This window comes from Bos indicus x Bos taurus, chromosome 11 (assembly GCF_003369695.1).
Source record: "Bos indicus x Bos taurus breed Angus x Brahman F1 hybrid chromosome 11, Bos_hybrid_MaternalHap_v2.0, whole genome shotgun sequence".
In the NCBI taxonomy this organism is placed as follows: Eukaryota; Metazoa; Chordata; class Mammalia; order Artiodactyla; family Bovidae; genus Bos; species Bos indicus x Bos taurus.
This window is the reverse complement of record NC_040086.1, coordinates 73,697,037-73,717,701: the sequence shown is the minus strand read 5'-3', so window position 1 is coordinate 73,717,701 and position 20,665 is coordinate 73,697,037. Positions and strand designations below refer to the sequence as shown.

Sequence of the window (20,665 nt, the reverse complement as noted above, 5' to 3'; positions counted from 1 at the left end):
CTCCTCCTGCCCCCAATCCCTCCCAGCATCAGAGTCTTTTCCAATGAGTCAACTCTTCGCATGAGGTGGCCAAAGTACTGGAGTTTCAGCTTTAGCATCATTCCTTCTGAAGAAATCCCAGGGCTGATCTCCTTCAAAATGGACTGGTTGGATCTCCTTGCAGTCCAAGGGACTATAGATCACGTCTCGGTAAAGCTTGGGGAAAAACAAAAAGAGGGAAGGGAAGAAGAGCCCATAAAGACAACTGAGGAGAAGAAGATAACAAAACTTTCTCACTTTTCATTTCATACATGGGTTTTTCTTACCTTTTTTCCTCTTCAACTTATTTTTTAAGCTTTAAAAAAATTTTTTTATTGATATATAATTGACATCAGTTCAGTTCAGTCATTCAGTCATGTCCAACTTTTTGCGACTCCATGAATCGCAGCATGCCAGGCCTCCCTGTCCATCACCAACTCCTGGAGTTCACCTAGACTCACATCCATCAAGTCAGTGATGCCATCCAGCCATCTCATCCTCTGTCGTCCCCTTCTCCTCCTGCCCCCAATCCCTCCCAGCATCAGAGTCTTTTCCAATGAGTCAACTCTTCGCATGAGGTGGCCAAAGTACTGGAGTTTCAGCTTTAGCATCATTCCTTCCAAAGAAATCCCAGGGCTGATCTCTTCAGAATGGACTGGTTGGATCTCCTTGCAGCCCAAGGGACTCTCAAGAGTCTTCTCCAACACCACAGTTCAAAAGTATCAATTCTTTGGCTCTCAGCCTTCTTCACAGTCCAACTCTCACATCCATACGTGACCACAGGAAAAACCATAGCCTTGACTAGACGGACCTTTGTTGGCAAAGTAATGTCTCTGCTTTATGAATATGCTATCTAGGTTGGTCATAACTTTCCTTCCAAGGAGTAAGCGTCTTTTAATTTCATGGCTGCAGTCACCATCTGCAGTGTTTTTGGAGCCCCCCAAAATAAAGTCTGACACTGTATCCACTGTTTCCCCATCTATTTCCCATGAAGTGATGGGACCAGATGCCATGATCTTCATTTTCTGAATGTTGAGCTTTAAGCCAACTTTTTCACTCTCCTCTTTCACTTTCATCAAGAAGCTTTTTAGTTCCTCTTCACTTTGTGCTATAATGGTGGTGTCATCTGCATATCTGAGGTTATTGATATTTCTCCCGGCAATCTTGATTCCAGCTTGTGTTTCTTCCAGTCCAGCATTTCTCATGATGTACTCTGCATATAAATTAAATAAGCAGGGTGACAATATACAGCCTTGACGTACTCCTTTTCCTATTTGGAACCAGTCCGTTGTTCCATATCCAGTTCTAACTGTTGCTTCCTGAGCTGCATACAGATTTCTCAAGAGGCAGATCAGGTGGTCTGGTATTCCCATCTCTTTCAGAATTTTCCACAGTTTATTGTGATCCACACAGTCAAAGGCTTTGGCATAGTCAATAAAGCAGAAATAGATCTTTTTCTGGAACTCTCGTGCTTTTTCCATGATCCAGCGGACGTTGGCAATTTGATCTCTGGTTCCTCCGCCTTTTCTAAAACCAGCTTGAACGTCAGGAAGTTCACGGTTCACATATTGCTGAAGCCTGGCTTGGAGAATTTTGAGCATTACTTTACTAGCATGTGAGATGAGTGCAATTCTGCGGTAGTTTGAGCATTCTTTGGCATTGCCTTTCTTTGGGATTGGAATGAAAACTGACCTTTTCCAGTCCTGTGGCCACTGCTGAGTTTTCCAAATTTGCTGGCATGTTGAGTACAGCACTTTCACAGCATCGTCTTTCAGGATTGGAAATAGCTCCACTGGAATTCTATCACCTCCACTAGCTTTGTTCGTAGTGATGCTTTCTAAGGCCCACTTGACTTCACATTCCAGGATGTCTGGCTCTAGGTCAGTGATCACACCATCATGATTATCTGGGTCATGAGATCTTTTTTGTACAGTTCTTCTGTGTATTCTTGCCATCTCTTCTTAATATCTTCTGCTTCTGTTAGGTCCATACCATTTCTGTCCTTTATCGAGCCCATCTTTGCATGAAATGTTCCCTTGGTATCTCTAATTTTCTTGAAGAGATCTCTAGTCTTTTCCATTCTGTTGTTTTCCTCTATTTCTTTGCATTGATCGCTGAGGAAGGCTTTCTTATTTCTTCTTGCTGTTCTTTAGAACTCTGCATTCAGATGCTTGTATCTTTCCTTTTCTCCTTTGCTTTTCGCTTCTCTTCTTTTCACAGCTATTTGTAAGGCCTCCCCAGACAGCCATTTTGCTTGTTTGCGTTTCTTTTCCATGGGGATGGTCTTGATCCCTGTCTCCTGTACAATGTCACGAACCTCATATTGGTTTCAGGTGTACATAATGATTTGATATTTATGTGTGTTGCAAAATGATCACCACAGTAAGTCCAGTTAACATCCATTACTGTACATAGTTACAAATTTTTTTCTCATGATGAAAACTTCAAAGATCCACTCTCTAGCTACTTTCAGATATACATTACAGTATTATTAACTATAGTCAGTATGCTATACATTACATCCCCAGGACTTAGTCATTTTTTCTTCCAGTTCGAGATATAAGTGACATAGAACACTGTATGAGTTTAAGGTGTACAGCATAATGATTTGACTTACATATGTCATGAAATGTTTATCAAAATTTAGTGAACATCTGTCATAGCCTTTCTACTTATTTTTTATTACAAAAGAAATCTTTTATGTGTGCTCAGATTTGTTTTTGATACTTAAAATTTCATGTAGTCAGAAAAGAACAGAAAAGAAAATCATGTGTAATCATGGTACCCAGATCAATATCTTAGTGAATGGAAATGTTCTTCCAAATCTCTTTTACATGTTTATTTATCTGTTTATACTAACATTTCCTGTTTTGTTTTTGAGAGACTGAAATCTTTTCCTTACTCTGTTGAACAGGCTGTTTCTACCTATGTTATGACAGATCCTTCTGGATTGTTGTTTTATGGTGTTGATAAATGTATAGTGTATTCACATAAATTAATTTGTGTCAATTTGTAGGAATGGTTCCCCAAGGTGAGGCCAACTTTGCTCCATCTCTAAGCCCTGGGAGCTCCATGGTGCCGATGCCAATCCCTCCTCCTCAGAGCTCTCTGCTCCAGCAGACTCCGCCCACTTCTGGCTACCAGTCACCAGACATGAAGGCCTGGCAGCAAGGAGCAATGGGAAACAACAAGTAAGGGGGCAGCTTTTGTATATGAGCATCCCGATACTCCACAGCACGTAAGAACAGACACGCCTTCAGAATCCAAGTAGGAGATTATTAGCTTCTATCCATTTGCAGATTCAAAGAACTGAATTTTATGTTGCCAAATAGCGTCTTTTAAGTCCTTTAAGTTTAAAGTCAATTTTAAAGCAAATAAGTCTGTTTTTAATACAGAAAGGTACTGTAGTGGCCCCAGACTTTTTTGTCCCATTCCCCAGTGCATCTAAAGAATACGCTCAACTCCTATGAGTAACAGAGCTTCCCTGGGACAGAGGTAGGAATGAGTACTTTTTAAAAAATCAGTCTTTATAAAAACACTTAAAAATCTAAAGCAAGAATGGCAAAATGTTAGAGTTCACTAGAGCTGAATAGTGGGCATGTGAGTTTCACTCTTGGTATGTTTGAAGAATTTCATAGCAACAGCAAAGGTTTTAAGTCTTCTAAGGTCATTCTGCCTTATCTGGCTTTTTGAATCTCTAGGTTTGCAGTGGCCTCATTTTACCCATTTACTTAGAATTATCTTACTAAAGTCATTTTCCTCGCAAATTGTGGCTGCTAAACTTTTCACACATCACTTGAGTTTTATAAGGGTTTTAATTTGGGTGTGTCTTGGTTCTAAATGACAGGGAAGCTGTTTGATCTGACAACATAATAAGTAAGGTAATTAATGTTGAAAACTTAAGACCATATTCTCTCAAAGTTCATTGAAAGGTGAGAGAGGAAACTTCCTGTTAGAGAACTATGTAGCTCTCCTTGAGGACTGGTGTCAGCTAGGTAGAAATAGAACTGTCTGTGTGATATGCAAGAACTTAGTCTCCTAGTGTGTTCTAATCCCAGCTTCTTGAACTCACTTTAGGTTCCATGGCCCATCATTATAATTACTCCCTAACAGGCATTCTCAGCCCTCTTGCCCAGCTCTCCCTCCGTTGCAGTTATAAATGTTCCCTAACGGAATCTAACTAAATGCTTGCTCCATACGTATGCCTGATCATTTACATGTGCTGTTAGGGGAAAAAAAACGCACTAATGGTGACAGATCTGCTCACCTTTGCAGTTAAATTCCTTCCTCTCTTTCCGTTCCTTATTGAATCTGTCAGGCTTTCATCCAAATCATTCCACCAAAAGCATTCTTATCAAAGTCTTTACTGTCCTTTACAGTGCCAAATGCAGTGAGCATTGATAGCACTTGACATACTTGAGCACTTACTCTTTCTTGAAGCTCCTTCTTCATTTGGTTTGTGGAACAGCTTTCTCTCTTGAGAAAGGTGTCTCTCCTCCTAACTCTCAGTCTCTTCTGCTGGGTCTTCCTCACCTCTCGGACCTCTGCTTTAGGGCCTCAGCTCATTCTAGGACCTCTTCCTCATATCTACTTCCTCCCTTGATTATATATTCCAATCTTACTGATAATACATGCCTATCTCTATGTTTATGATTCCCAGATTTAGGTCTCTAGCCCAGATTTCTGTCCTAAACACCATACCATATATACAGCAGCCTAATGGATAGCTCCACTTAGAAGTCTAATAGGCATCTCAAACTTAACATGACAATAACTAAAGTAATATTCTTCCCCAAACCTGCTGGACTCATACTTTTTCACATCTCAGTAAACAGTTCCATTCTTCCAGTTATTCAGAAGAAAACCTTTTTTCTTTCTCTCACATCCCACATCCATCAGCAAATCACATCAGCTTCTTAGCAGCTTCCACTCTTTACCTGTCCCACTTGTACACTTTAGCGCAAGCCAGCATCATCCTTTTTCTGGACCACTGCAGTGACCTCCTGTCTTCTTGCTTCCACCCTTGCTCCACTACAGTTTCGTCTGCACATTGTGATGCTTTTAAAACATGAGGCAAGATATCAGTCCTTTACTCAAACATGCCAGCTTATTCAGAACACAGTATAGGGCCTGTGACACCCTGCATAATCTTGCTCCTGGGTACCTCTCTGACCTCATCTGTATTCTCATCACTCACTCTGCTGTAGTGGCTTCTATTTATTCTTCTGTTCCTCAGATGTGCCAAGTACATTGCATACTCAGGCCTTTGCATTTTTAAATCCCTCTGCTGGAATCCTCTTCTCTCAGTAGCCACATGGTTTTCTCTCTCATGCCTCAAGTCTCACCTTATTAGACACAGATATTGAATGTCACCATTTTAGACTTCCCTTACCATCATCTCTAAACGCCATTTCCCACTCTTTGGTCCCTCCATTTCCTTCTTTATATCTTTATTATGCTTAACATCTGACATATTGTGTGTTAGTCTCCTTATGGTATGTCTCCTCCAACTGAAATACAAACCTCAGAAGAGCAAGGACTTTGTTTCTGTTTACTTCTGTATGCGCATCCTTTAAGACACATGAGCACTTCATGTACATCTATTGAAGAAATGAGTGCAGAGATTCCCTGTTCCTCAGTCATATTTTGGGTTCACATTCAAATATAGACTTGAGTTTTTGTTGTACTTTAGCTGTTTCTGTGAACTTTGGCTTTCTCAAATCATTTGAGAAAGAAAATAGTTATCACTAACTTTTCAAACATTCATACTTGCTTATTTAGTTCATGTACAAAAGCTTATTAGTCAACACAGGCAGCATATAGTTTGTGATCCCTCACTGTCTCTTTTGCACAGTGCAAGATACCACAAGAAATTGGGGAAAACAGCCCTTGTTGTCGATTTACCTAGAGTGTAGTTAGTGACAGGAGTAGGTCAGAGAGAAATAAAACATGAAACAAAAACTCACTAAGCAGAATGATGTGATACAGTTTGGAGACAGTATAACTCACGTGAGTCTTTTTGTTTATCTCTTTGGTGGCAAGAGAAACAAAGGGCTAAACAAACCTACTTGTCCAGGCACTAGGACAGCGTTTCTGTGTAACTCTAGTCTCAAAGGAGAGTCTCAGGCCTTATTAGCATTTTAAAGGCAAAGGCCTGTGCTTTAACCCTTTGTTTCTCAGACTTATTTGACCGGGAACTCCTCCCTGTTTGTTAATACCTCTAATATCTGACACTTGCTTTAGGCTGACTTTGTCATCTCTCCCCTCACTGCCCTCCCCCACCTCCCCACGATTTGGGGGTTACCAAATACCTGGTGCTAGCTTAAGGAAACTGTGGTAACTGCCATGAGGCCAGTCAGGGGTTAGGTGCGGGGAGGGGTCCTCCACGCATTGGGCCTAAGGTGCCAGTGAACCCCACAGTCCATTCGAGGCCATGGAACAGTGATTAATGCTGCGAAAGGGCTTGGTCTTCTTTCTATGAGGGAAGAACCCAAAATGGAACTATTGGCAGGCTTAGTTTGAAAGAACTTAAGCTAATATATAGTCCCAAATAGAAATTTGAAAAGAAATTAAATCCTAAACCTTTTTCACTAAGTATGACATCATTGCAGTCCTTGAAGCTTCTGCATGCATTAACTTACATAGCTCTGCGCCTCTACAGTGGTGATTTATGTATCAGTTGACAAATGAGCACTGTCTAAGGCAGAAATGTTCTCATTAGAAAATGGGCAGTAGACTAATAGGTTTTCTTTTCTCACCTTTAGTTGTGGGGACACTGACAAGCATACACACTGCAGACACTAATGGTCCACAGATGTATTATTGACCATTTCCTAGGCATATAATTTTCTTCGTGCATTTGTGTTTTATAATTACTTAGGGAAAATTCACTTCTTTTCTTTAGACATGATGAATAGGCTGTTCCTCAGCCTGTGAATTTCAGTATGATTACCTTAATTTACCGGAAGCTATAAATGTCAGTACATCCTGCTTTCCTCCAAAGAGCTAGCAAGGAATAGAAAAGCCATTGATGGAATCAATAATTTTTGAAATCATATTCTTTAAAATTAACATTAAAATAGGTAGAACTTTACCAGCAGCTTATTGTTTAAAAATTGATAGATAATCATAAAATATTTGGTGTTTTGTAGAACTTAGCAAAGACACAAAGACACACATAAAAAAGAAAATTCATATTATTTTCCTTTAGATGTGTTTATCTGTATCACTATATCATTCAGATATAAATTTTCAAATTCTACTTACTTGGAGTTTATTCCATACTCTTCTACTAACAGAAACTGGTTTAACATTGAGATCATTGGTGTAACAATGGTCTAGACATTGGGTGGTGAAGAAGGAAGTCTGTAAAACAGGCACTCTGAAAACCATAATTATTGCCCTTGTATCTTGCTTCCTAGAAAAGACATGAAGCTATCTTCAGATCTGAGAAGACCATTGAAGTCTTCAAAAGCATTTTGTTTTCCAAATAAAAATATCTGGTTATACACTTCTGATTTCCTCTTAGTTTATAGCATATTGAAAGAGGCCAGAAGCTGAAACCTTAAGAAGTGACAATAAGCAGTAGGACACTGAATAAAGGCTTTCGAATTTTAATGTGCATTTTTGACTCGATGGACATGGGTTTGGGTGGACTCCAGGAGTTGGTGATGGACAGGGAGGCCTGGCGTGCTGCGGTTCATGGGGTCGCAAAGATTTGGACACGACTGAGCGACTGAACTGAAGTTGTTAGAAGTGCTTTTCCATACCTACCCCCAGAAAATATGACTCACTAGGGTGGGATAAGGTCTGAGAGTCTCAATTTTCAATAAAGACCAGGGAATTCTCTTGGAGATGGTCTCTGGACTACACTTCAAAAAACATTGGTGTAGATGCAATGAGTATGTGTCAAGTGGCTTCAGTCACGTCCAACTCTTTGCAACCCTATGGACTGTAGCCTGCCAGGCTCCTCTGTCCATGGGATTCTCAGGCAAGAATACCGGAATAGTTTGCCGTGGCCTTCTCCAGGGAATCTTCCTGACCCAGGGATCAAACCCTCGTCTCTATGTCTCCTGCATTGACAAGCCCTTTACCACTGGCATCACCTGGGAAGCCCCATGAATACAAAAAGCAATCTGAACTTTATCAGTTGACAGCACTAATAACCCATGTCCTTAGTTATTCATTCATGAGATATTTACTGAGTGCCTGCTGCTATGTATCACTTGTTAACTAGAGACAAGGAATAAATGAAACAAAATACCATCACTCCCCTCAAGTTTTAAGTCTAAGGATATATACCCAATCACAGTATAAGAATGTTACCTTTGAATCATTCATTCCTTTGTTAATTTATTCCGTGAATATTTATTGAAGATTGATACATATGCAAGGGACTTTGCTTGAAAAAGATATTCTCTGTTTAAGAAGATAATATAATAAATTTTAGAATGATTTTGATGATTAAATTGGTAAACTGCAGTTATCTGCAAGATTTACTTAAGTGGAAAACTTTCTTGGTTATTCAGATAATTGAAGCTTAACAACTCTGATACTGGGCCAGATAATTGTAACAAAATGAGGTCTTTTTAGTTATTAAACCCTTTGGATAGAGTTCAGAGTGCACCTGAATGGTTCTTAGTTTTTATATATTGTAATAATATAAAGTCTTACATATAAGTTAAGAATGTAAAATATTTTCTTTGGAATCCTATATCTGATAATTTAAGGAGTCCAGTCATATTATCCCCATATTCATGATCAGTGGATGTAATTGAGATTCTTTTTGAGTTAACAGTGTATTCAGTCAAGCTATACAGAACCAGCCCACGCCTGCACAGCCAGGAGTGTACAACAATATGAGCATCACCGTGTCCATGGCAGGTGGAAACACAAATGTTCAGAACATGAACCCAATGATGGGCCAGATGCAGATGAGCTCTTTGCAGATGCCAGGAATGAGCACTGTGTGCCCTGAGCAGGTAAGTGGCACAACTGGCACACTTGCTACCCACACACACACCCAGCTCTATATCACACCGTATTACAATTCATTATTCCAAAGAAAATCAGGTATGTTCATACTTGCCCAAAGTAACCAAACTTCTTTTTCTTTCCCTATCTTTTGATAATTACTGTTTATTAAGATAATTTTGACAGATCATGTAAAATTTAAGTCTCATGAGATTTTATTGTTTTAGATTTATTATAAAATAATACATGTATAATACATTGATTGGAACATACCCTTTCTATTCTGAACATATTTTCTTCATTTTTGCCTTTCAATTCAACAAACTCAGTACTTACTATATACAAAGTTAGCTCTGTGGGAGACAGTATTAACAAGTTAGGAAGGTACAACCTGAGCAAAAGGTTAGTTGAATAATAGGACGAAACAGTTCTGTAGGAGATATATTTCTTTCAGATGAGGGGTATATACAATTAACCACAGAAGGTTTAAAAGAAAAAGGGTCTGATTAGGAAACTCTTCATGGAAAATTTTCCTAAAGGAAGAAATAGAAAAGAATATTCAAGATGAAAAATCTATGAATGTTAAGGGGATATTTATATTCTATTTAGAGCAGAATTTATGTAGTAAACTTTTTAGGAGGTGTTGCAGGCCATCTAAATGTCCAGTTAATCTTGGAGCCTCCTAAAGATTTTTAAGGAATGAATGATTAAATTCAAAGTGATATTTAAGATTTTGGGGTAATTCTCTGTAATTACTATTCTGTCAGCAACCACAAAGTAAGACTGTGTGTCTGTGCTGTAGCCATATAGCCATAATTTATAGCAAGTCATAAAAACATGTAAACACTAATTACTTTTTCTTTAGAATTCCTTTTGGATTTTTATTTTTTTAAAGAAAGTTCCCATTGTCCAGAGAAATTAGCAGGAAAAAAAAAAAACCAACAACCTAGTGATGTTATAACAGAATATAAGAACTAAATAGTATTGTTTCTTGTCCATGTTATTATGTTGTTGTTTTTCAGCTATTAGAATTATTCATTGTCTCTCGTATATTAAGACAAAGTAATAAAAAAATATAATGAATTAGGTAAAAGAATATTACATTTAAAATGTATTCCTTATATAGTTGCATCTTGCTTTTTTAGTCAGTTTGACAATCTCTGCCTTTTACCTAGAGTAGCTAGATCATTTATATTTAATGTGATTATTGATGTTGATATTGAAGATTTAAATCTCTCATCTTATTTTCTTTCTCCCATCTTGTCTTTTTAGTGTAATGCCTTTGTTGCTTTATTAGCTATAAATAATTCCTGTTGTTTTAGTGGTTGCTTTAGGGTTTATAGTATACATCTTTGTCACCATCTGCCTTCAAATGCAATTGTATCACCTCGTACAAATACAAAAATCTCACAACAGTTTATTTCCATTTCTCCCTTCCTATGCTATTGTTGTCATACCTATCATATCTGTCATGTCAGAACATTACCATATATATGTTATATACCCTACAATATGTTGTTAGTACATTTTTACTGAAAAACTTTTAAACAATTATATTTTTTAAGGTTTAAGTAGGTAATTTTTATATTTCCTCATGTAGTTATTTCCAGTGTTCTTCATTCCTTGCTGTAGATCCAAATTTCCATCTGGTATCATTTTCCTTCCACCAGAAGATCTTCATTTAACATTTTTTATAGTACAGGTCTGCTGATGGTGAATTATTTCAGTTTTCATGTGTCTGAAAAGATGTTGTTTCACCTTCATCTTTGAAAATTCTTTTCCCTGAATTCTGGGTTGGTAGTTTTCAATACTTTATAAAGACATTGCTCCACTGTATTTCTGATGAGGTATCTGCTATCACTTTTATTTTTGTTCCTTTGGACATGATTGATGTTTTTCCCTCTCTAGCTACTTCTAAGAGTTACTCTCTTTATCACTGGTTTTAGATAATTTGATTATGATATGCCTTAGTGTGATTTTATTCATAGTTCTATGCTTGGGTTGGGGTTCGGTAATCTTCTTGATTCACAGGTATATACTTTTCATCAAATCTGGAAAAGTATTGGCCATTATTTCTTCAGCTATTTTTTTTCTGTCACCAGCCCCCTCCTCTCCTTCAGAGACTAATTACACATATTGTAGGCCATCTGAAGTTACACCACAGCTCACTGATTCTCTGGATTTGGAGATTTTAAGGGAATATGAGACCAGTCATTTTTTTCCTATGTGTTTCATTTTGGGTAATTTGTATTGCTATAATGTTAGATTCACTATTTTTTTCTTTTGTAATAGCTGGTCTGTCAGTTTTATCTAGTGTATTTTTTATCTCAGATGTTGCTGTTTTCATCTCTAGAAGTTCACTTCAGGTCAGATCAGATCAGATCAGTCGCTCAGTCGTGTCCGACTCTTTGTGACCCCATGAATCGCAGCACGCCAGGCCTCCCTGTCCAACACCAACTCGAGGAGTCCACTGAGACTCACGTCCATCGAGTCAGTGATGCCATCCAGCCATCTCATCCTCTGTTGTCCCCTTCTCCTCTTGCCCCCAATCCCTCCCAGCATCAGAGTCTTTTCCAATGAGTCAACTCTTCGCATGAGGTGGCCAAAGTACTGGAGTTTCAGCTTTAGCATCATTCCTTCCGAAGAAATCCCAGGGCTGATCTCCTTCAGAATGGACTGGTTGGATCTCCTTGCAGTCCAAGGGACTCTCAAGAGTCTTCTCCAACACCACAGTTCAAAAGCATCAATTCTTCGGCACTTAGAACCCCTTTTATATCTTCCATATCTCTAACATGTTCAGTCTTTCTGCTGTTTTCTTGAATATATGGAATATGGTTATTATAACTGTTAATAGTCTTGCTTGTCACTTCTAGCATCTGCATTATTTGGGAGTTGGTTTCAGCTGACTGATTTTTTTCGCTAAATTGTGGATCATTTTCTTGCTACTTTCTTTTTTTTTTTCCATTATGGTTTATCACAGTTTATTTAATATAATTTCCTGTGCTATACAGTAAGACCTTGTTTATCCATCCTATGTATAATAATTTGTATCTGCTAATCCCAAACTCCCAGTCCTTCTCTCCCCTACCCCCTCACCCCCTTAGCAAGCACAAATCTATTCTCTACCAATTTGTGTTCCCACCAACAGTGCAAGAGGGTTCTCTTTTCTGTGCACACCCTCTTCAGCTTTTCTTATTTGTAGACTTCCTAATGATGGCCATTCTGACTAGTGTGAGGTGGTACTTCATTGTAGTTGTTTTTTTTGTTTGTTTGTTTTTTGGGGGGTTTTGGCTGTGGTATGTGGCATGCAGGTCTTAGTTCCCTGATCCGGGATCAAACTTGTGCCCTCTGCAGTGGAAGAACAGAGTCTTAACCACTGGACTGCCAGGGAAGTCCCCTCATTGTAGTTTTGATTTGCATTTTTCTAATCATCAGCATCGATGAACATCTCTTCATGTAACTGTTGGCCATCTGTATGTCTTCTTTGGAGAAATGTCTGTTTAAGTCTTCTGCCCATTTTTTTTTTTGCCAGTTTGCTTTTTGTTATTGACTTGTATAAGCTGTTTGTATATTTTGGAAATTAAGCCTTTGTCAGTTACATCATTTGCAGACATTTTTCTTCCAGTCCCTAGGTTGTCTTTTAATTTTGTTTATAGTTTCCTTTACTGTACAAAAACTTATAATTTGATTAACTCCTGTTTGTTTATTTTTGCTTTTATTTCTATTGTCTTGGAAGACTAACCTAAGAAAACATTGGTATGATTATGTCAGAGTCTGCTACTTTGCACACCTGGTAATTTTTTATTGGATGCCAGACATGCAAATTTTACCTTGTTTATGTTCCTATAAATATTGAGGTTTGTTTTGGGAAATGGTTAAATTACCTGGAAATAAACTGTTTGAATTTTTTTCAGGTCTTGCTTTTTTGTTTAGCAGAACTAGAACAATATTTAGTATAGGGCTAATTTTACCCTACCACTGCAGCAAAACCATTCTAGTACACTACCTGATACTACCTGAATTATGATGTTTTTCACTCTGGCTGATCCTCTGGGATCAGGACCTATTCCCAACTCTGTGTGATCTTTGAGAATTATTCCATGTACATCTTTTCAGATGAATCTTTCCTCTGCTTTGGGTAGTTCCCTAAGATCCATTAATTGTTAGTGGATCCATTAATCAACTGATCAGTACTAAGCTGCAGACTTGCAGGGACTCTCTGCAGATTTTGGGGTTTCCTCTCTGTGTACTCTCTCATCTGATATTCTGCTCTATGAATTCTAGCCATATCCTTTCATCTCAGTGAGACTGCCCGGCATTGTCTGGTTCCTTGTCCTCATACTGTCCTCAAATTCTCTTTAGGCAGTAGGCGGGGGTCATGGTAGGACTCACCTCAATTGTTTCCCAGTCCTTAGGAACAACTTTCCTTCATTGCCTTTGTCCACGGTCTTGAATGTGTCCGTTTCATACATTTTGGTTCAGGCAGAGGATAAATCTGATCCCTGTTACTGAATCTTGCCTGGCAGTAGAAGTGTTTTGCTAATTAACTTCTGTGAGTGTTGAATTAACTTATTAAAGTTACCATATATAAGAATATAAAGAAGAGTATACAACTAGAAGAATTTTCATACACTGAACACACCTTCATAACTGTCACCTAGATCAAGAAACAGCACATTACCAGCAGCACCCCAGAAGTTCTCCCCTTACACACTCTCTTACGTCTCTCTCTGCTCCTACGAAGGGAACTACTGTCCTGGCTTCTGACAGCATAGTAAATTGCTAAGCTTGTTATTCCTGCTCTCTTCCCATTACTTTTCTGTCAGTGAGATTGTTCCTCATTGAGGAATTTGGTCTTCAGCTTAAACAACTAGCTTGTAATTTGGTCTTATACTTCCTTTAATAGATAAATGATCCAGCACTGAGACACACAGGCCTCTACTGCAACCAGCTCTCATCCACTGACCTTCTCAAAACAGAAGCAGATGGAACCCAGGTCAGTAAGACAATCCTAAGCCCAGAGCTGTCAAATTTTATCTAGATACACAGGAAACTTTGTATAGCATGTATAGCATCATGGTTGAGAGCATGACCTGGAGAGTCAGAGCTGGGTGTGAGTCCTGGCTCTGCTCTTAGCCATGTCATCCTGGGCGTGTTAGGGGACTTTGCTGAGTTGCTGTGTAACCAGCAGAACTAACCTGCTCATAGGATTATGAGAGGGTTAAATGAGTTGCGCTTTCAGAATGTTTAATCAATATTAAATGTCAGGATAAGGGATCACAAATGGTGACCACTAATTGCTATTTGTAAGTAAACACAGTGCTAAAACTTGTGTGTAATCAAAATACCTCAGGAGAGCTCAATAAATTCAGACAAAACGGAATGCATGTTGTGTACTCTGCCTCTTTTTAGAAGTTTGTTTCAGAACAATACAAATAACAGGGGTGGCCACGTTCCTATATTAACATAAATTAAGATTTTAAAAAAGTATATAGGCCTTATGCGAAGGTAGAGGAAACATGAACAAAGAAACATGAGACATGTTTGCTCTTTAGGTGAACTGTGGTAAGACGTGAGGAAAGAAAGCTTATGATTTGCCAGGCATTGTGTTAGGCACTGTGTGCTTCTCCTCATGTAAGCATCACTATAACTCTATGAAGGAGTCAGTTTCCCTTTTTTCTCACATAGATGAAGAAACAGAACCTGAGGAGATTTGACTATGTAATTCACAGAAAAGAAAGTGGCAGAACTGAGGTTCAAACCCAGGTCTTTCCAACACCAAAGTTCATGCTCTTTCTGCCATACCACTTAGGGCCTGATAAAACATACAGACATATGCACATGAATTGTTATATAACCAAAAAAGGCAAATGCAAATTGATTACAAGTAACAAGACCCATAAACATGCAAAGAAAGGAGACATTGTGGCGATGGTCAGAAGAGCATTTATATGGGAGATGGGACTGAACTGGGCCTTGAAGGACAGTTAGCAGGGCAAGTGAGTAGAAAGGTATTGTGGGTTTTGGAGGCTGGGGAAGGAGGTGAGCTTGAAAGTCCAGGGGATTGGAAGTTAGAGGGCACAGAGACAGGGAAACAGTAATATCAGCATAGTCCTGGGAACCTACCCAATGAGAATAAAGGGTTTGTAATAAGAATTCATCGGAACTAAAAGTGGGAAAGTAGGTTGGGGCAAATTTCCAAGGGCCTTGAATGCTAAACTCTAAGGGATTCAAATTCAGTCCTGCGAGTGGAGCATCATTCCTGAAGGGGAACAGTGATGAAAGACCTAGTTTAGGCTTCATCTTAAGGGGGAGATGGGGAAGAGGAAGAGCACTGGGCAACCAGCTCTGAAAGAGGAAAACCAGTTAGGGAACTGTGTTCATAGTTGGAGCCTCAGTGGAATCTGAGTCCTGTGTGCTATGTAAAGAGAGGCTTTTGTGCTGGGGGAATTGAGGTCTTCATTCACTAGAAGTTTTTTAAAAGTCTCATACTTACAAAGACATACACTGGGGTAACTCAACAAATTACTTAAAACAACTGAGTTTCAAAATTCCTAAGTCCTGGGACAGTATTTGAATTGAAGTAGAAACTGCATCAGAAGATCTTACAGAGGCTGGGACTCAGCTCTCACATTACCTCTCTCACCTGGCAAATCATAAGCTTTGTTTTCGTATTGCTTTGCCTGTCTGTGAAGGTATAGCAGTATCAGAAGTCCTTTGAGATCTGGTCTGAGGCACCATGATTAAGCAATAATTCAAAAAGGCTGAAATATGTACTTTTGGGAGTTTGGTTTAATCTTTTCAATTTTTAAAAGTTCTAAATAGGTGATCTTTTTTAATATAGCATTCTTTTTAAAGGAGCAGAATTTTCTCACGTTTGTTTTATCATGCCTTTATCAACAATTTTTTTGAGTTTAGAGGCACAAACACCTTATGTATTTCATATGTTGAAACATATAAACAAAATTCTGTGTTATTTTTTTTTAAATCAGCCATTGCCTAAATGCACTGTAGTTTGTGTTTATGTTAAGTCTCAGTAGCAAAATCTTTCTGTAGTGGCTCATCATGAAATCTCTATTTGCTCTAAGCACTTGCCAGACGAAAGCTGGGGAGTGAGTTAGATAGAAGTATAAAGATAGTTGTACAGAAAAGGAGAAAAGAAAGAAAAAGGAGAGAAGGACTAGGGGAGGATTCAAGGCTCTCTGCATTCAGAGAGCTGGGATGGAGAAAATGAGAGAACAGGAACACAGGGGAATTGTTAACACAGAGAGAGATGAAGGCCAAGGTTGGAGCTCTAGAGGGAAAAGAGTAGGAATGAGAAATTACAGAGAACAAAGGTGGGTGGAGGGCACAGGGGCAGCTACAGAACAGACTCAGACAGAGAGCTGGTGTATGTTAGGTACACACGGAAGAGCCCCAAAAAAGATGAAAGCCAAATGGGAGCCTATGGGAACAAGAAGCAAAGTTTGGGAAATGGGGAGAGAGGAGGACAAGGAGAGAAATGACACTAATGTACATAGAGATTTAATTCATCAGACACAAAAACACTCGGCCCAGGAACCATCAGCGTTATCCCAGAGAGTGGAGTAGAGGTGAAAGTGAATCAAGTGAATCGTGAGGAGAAAACATCAGGCATTGGACTGATGAAGAAATTGGATAGTCGCGAGATTGGACAGTTGGCCTGTTAAGGTTGATGGAAAGCAGCTTTTATTCAATTAGGATAGAAAAGTTTTCAGAAATGCTGAGTATGATTGGCATGAATTTAGTGGTGAAAGACACCCCCAAAAAATCTATCACTAATCTAAAATACTTCCTGAACCTGTTAAACACGCACAAGTTTGCCAACTGCGGAGACAGACAGATGCATTGGGTGCCTTAGGAGGCATCTCCACTGTTGGTCTGGAACATTCACAAGTGTGGTACTGGCCTCATCAGTTCTACAAATGACTTTCTAATAATAAGGCTGGTTGGTAAAGACTAACTCTGGCTTTGTTTTCCTGATAGAAAATGTTAAAACTATGTAACCTTAGACTTTTCAAAGGAATACGTGCATTATTACTGAAAGTATTAAGCTCTTATGGAAAAACTGGAATGAACTTTTTGGCCAACCTGATAGCTAAAGGGAAAATTCACACTGTTCTCAGCTAGTAGTTTAGTGTTATTTTCAGCTCATGCGTTTGGATGGACTGTCTGTCAGGAAAAATAAGTTAAGTATAAAATTGTTCTACTAATATTTTGCTGTAATTCTAAAGGTAATATGTAAAGAAGCTATGTAAAGGTATATTAGATACTACATAAATCCTCTGGACATTAATTTTAATAATACTCATGTCCTGTTACTGAGTTGTGGTGGTTTTTATTTTGCTAATACTGGGTTAAAGCCCTTAATTTTCTAACATCATAAAGATTTTTTTTACCCTCCTAAAGTCATCCATAGAATGCTTTTATAACCAGTTTTCCAAATAATATACCTATTTTTTAAAACCACCACTGGATACCCAGACTGAAACTGGGCTTTTCCCAATCTTGGCAATATTAGCAATGATGCTCATTTTCAGTATTGACGGCAACCCTGTAGGAGGCTTGACCATTCCAATTTTGATTTTATTTTTAAAGTGTGAACTTTCCAGAACCCTGAGCAAAATGAGTGCAGCGATTTTCTTTTTGTAGGACAAGAAGACAGAAGAGTTCTTCTCTGTGGTGACTACAGACTAGAGGAATGCTCTAGTGAGTTTCCACTTCAAGTAGTACCCACTCATAAGCCGGGGGGGCAGACCCTTCTGTCTAAACACATCTTTTATTTGTGTTCCAGCAGGTGCAACAGGTTCAGGTGTTTGCTGACGTCCAGTGTACAGTGAATCTGGTAGGCGGGGACCCTTACCTGAACCAGCCTGGTCCACTGGGAACTCAAAAACCCACGGCAGGACCACAGACCCCCCAGGCCCAGCAGAAGAGCCTCCTTCAGCAGCTACTGACTGAATAACCACTTTTAAAGGAATGTGAAATTTAAATAATAGACCTACAGAGATATACAAATATATTATATATTTTTCTGAGATTTTTGATATCTCAATCTGCAGCCATTCTTCAGGTCCTAGCATTTGGAGCAAAAAAAAAAAAAAAAAAAGAAAAAAAGAAAAAGTTCACTTTTGTTGGGAGATTGAGAGATGTTTTTGTTTCTTTCTTTGTAAAGGCCTTGGATATTGATAAAATAACAAGGCAGAACAGTTGGACAATCTCTCTCTTGAGCCAAATTTAATTATTCTTATTTTTGTAATCAGTCATTGGCTTCTTATCTGGATGAAGACTTTTGGAGGAGAACCAGAAGGACGAGTTCTAAGGGGAAGATGGCAGCTCCAGTTCAGCTGGCTCAGTCCTGACCCTGCCAGGGAAGAAGGGCCCGGTGGGGTTTGGCCTGTGTCCGTCCACCAAAGGCTGTCACACGTCTCTGAATCAACAACCCTCCCCTTCCCAACCAGGCAGCTTGTGTGTACAATCAGCTTCTTCTAGCAACTCTGTATCTGATGGCTTCGAGAGAATATTTTGCCTCCACATATGTACCCCTTCTCCTTTTTTTAAAAGATGGATTTAAACCAAGATGCCTCCAGGAATGAGGACGAAATGAGTATATTCACAGAGGAATCCAAAAAAAATACAATTTTGGGGGAAAATGCAATAATTTTTGATGAGATGGGTGAAGGACAAGAAGTGAGTTATGTCAATTATTGTAGATAAAATTCTCTGATTTAAATCTGGAAGAAAAAAAAGGCAGCCTGTTCTTTCTGCTTTTATTGTATTAACAGCTGAGGTTAGCTAAAGTTATTTAAAATAAAATTAAATTTATGATTCAAGTAGCTTATTTTTCCCTTTAAATCTCACTGTACATATATATGATTTCTTGTAGAAATTGATTTTCTTCTGTTTAATTTTATGGTTTTTATTATCATACTCTTGATTTTTCTAAATTTCTGTGTGTGAAAATATAACATTGATTGAATTGCAGTTACCTTTGGCTAGTAATATTTCATTATTTTAATAACCATGATGCCACGTATGGATTTACTTTGGGTTTCAAATCAAAATGTCACTGCCAGAAAGAGCCGTTCCAGACGAGCCTAGTGCCTCCTGTGCCCCGGCGTGTCCCTGGAATCAGCTGACTTGAGAGTGGTGCAAGGAATTCTCACCAGAAGTGCACAGACCACTTGTACAGAGAAAAAAGTAATACTCAAAGGAAAATCTTCTTTTTTTTTTTTAGATTGACTTTGGGAATTTGAATTCTCATCAGTGCAAATATAAATCTCTCTATCCTGCTCTGAGGCTAATTGGTACCATATCTTCCCTTTGTGTCTTGTCACTCTACCACGTCTTGTCTCATCCTGGCCTCTGAGTCAAGGACCCAGTGAACTGACTTTCTAGTTCTCGAAGTTCCAACTGAAAGGCCAGGAAAGCCTGAGAAAGGGGTTGTGGAAGAAGCGAAGATAGACCCCCCATCCCTCGCCTTTACTGCCCGCCCCGGGCCTGTGAACGATGACAACATCTGACATTGTGCACCAGCTACCTCTGCTTCCATGGCAGAGAAAAGGCCATAAGAACTAACAATGGAAGAGGAGCACAGACTCAGACATCAAGGAAGAAGCCATTTTCCCAGGTCCTCTTTTCTGCATCTCATCACCCTTAGTTATAAATAACATTGAACAGCATCTATTCAGAACCTATACTGAATAAAAAGATTGATGGAAGGGCTCAAGTGGGTAGCAACTATGAAACAGAAATAGGACACTCAGTTACAAACATTCTTTTAGTTTTTCAGAAAAATGCATCCCTGATTTCATTCATTCCCAGCTTGAAAGCCCAGCCATATTACTCTATTCCCTCTCAAACTGTTCTAGGAGGTCATTTCTGTTTTGTTTGTGATACTTAGACGTGCAGACTTCAGGAAGTTCACCTTTAACTTCAGCATTCCAGATGAAGTTTCCTGACTCAGTGCTTTTTGCATAAGGAACTTAAAAAAAAAAAAAAAAACGGTAAAGAAAATTGGAGATGCTAACATCCTCCCCCATCCCAACTGCACCTTAAAGTATGCATGTCACCTTCAAGGTTTTATAATTGCACTGTTTGTTTTATGTATGTACAGATTAAAATTATTGCTACATTTGAGGAAAATAAAATTGCTTGCTTCTATGTAATTCCTGTCATTCCACAGGAAATTCACTTTTCCAGCTACTGAATCGATGAGTTGCCTCTTCTTTTACAGGGAGGAAAAGAAGCTTACATCGTGCAGAAATTGTTAAAACCCAAAATGACTAATGATAATTAAAGAATAATAAAAAATGATCCCTGAAGCCAAAGCTCCTCAGAGTCACCCTAATAAGAACCAGCCCCGTGAAATTTGAGAAGGTCCCAGTGATAGGAGGCTGTGAGGAAGTTCTAACTCTGGCCACTTGTCTGGTGATTAAACGCTGTGGTCCTGCTGTTTCTTGACCCAGGAAATCTGGTCCAGGCAGCACTGGCCACGAGATAATCTCCTTCTCACAGTCACTGGTGTTTACAGACAGACATTTATTATTATTACACAGATGTTGAAGCTTACTTGAGGCTCCTTCTTGGCAATGCATTTTATGAAAATCAGGCCCTATTTCTTGTTTGTGTATTTTTAAGGCAACCAGATCTACCA

General features: G+C 38.8%; 1 protein-coding gene across 7 annotated transcripts in view; it reads left to right on the top strand.

Annotated features, from left to right (window-relative positions):
- Window positions 1–20,177, top strand: part of NCOA1 (nuclear receptor coactivator 1) — a 219,647-nt gene extending 199,470 nt beyond the window's left edge. For 4 of the 7 annotated variants that reach the window (XM_027555936.1, XM_027555934.1, XM_027555937.1 and 1 more), the window contains 4 exons: window positions 3,035–3,209; window positions 8,816–8,999; window positions 13,898–13,987; window positions 17,804–20,177. In XM_027555936.1, coding sequence (XP_027411737.1) covers window positions 3,035–3,209; window positions 8,816–8,999; window positions 13,898–13,987; window positions 17,804–17,974 — 620 coding nt within the window. In that variant the 3' untranslated portion in view covers window positions 17,975–20,177. Of the gene's footprint in view, window positions 1–3,034; window positions 3,210–8,815; window positions 9,000–13,897; window positions 13,988–17,661; window positions 17,719–17,803 lie in introns of all 7 variants that reach the window. The other 3 variants (XM_027555939.1, XM_027555940.1, XM_027555938.1) reach the window with 3 other exon arrangements.
- The last annotated feature ends 488 nt before the right edge of the window (window positions 20,178–20,665 follow it).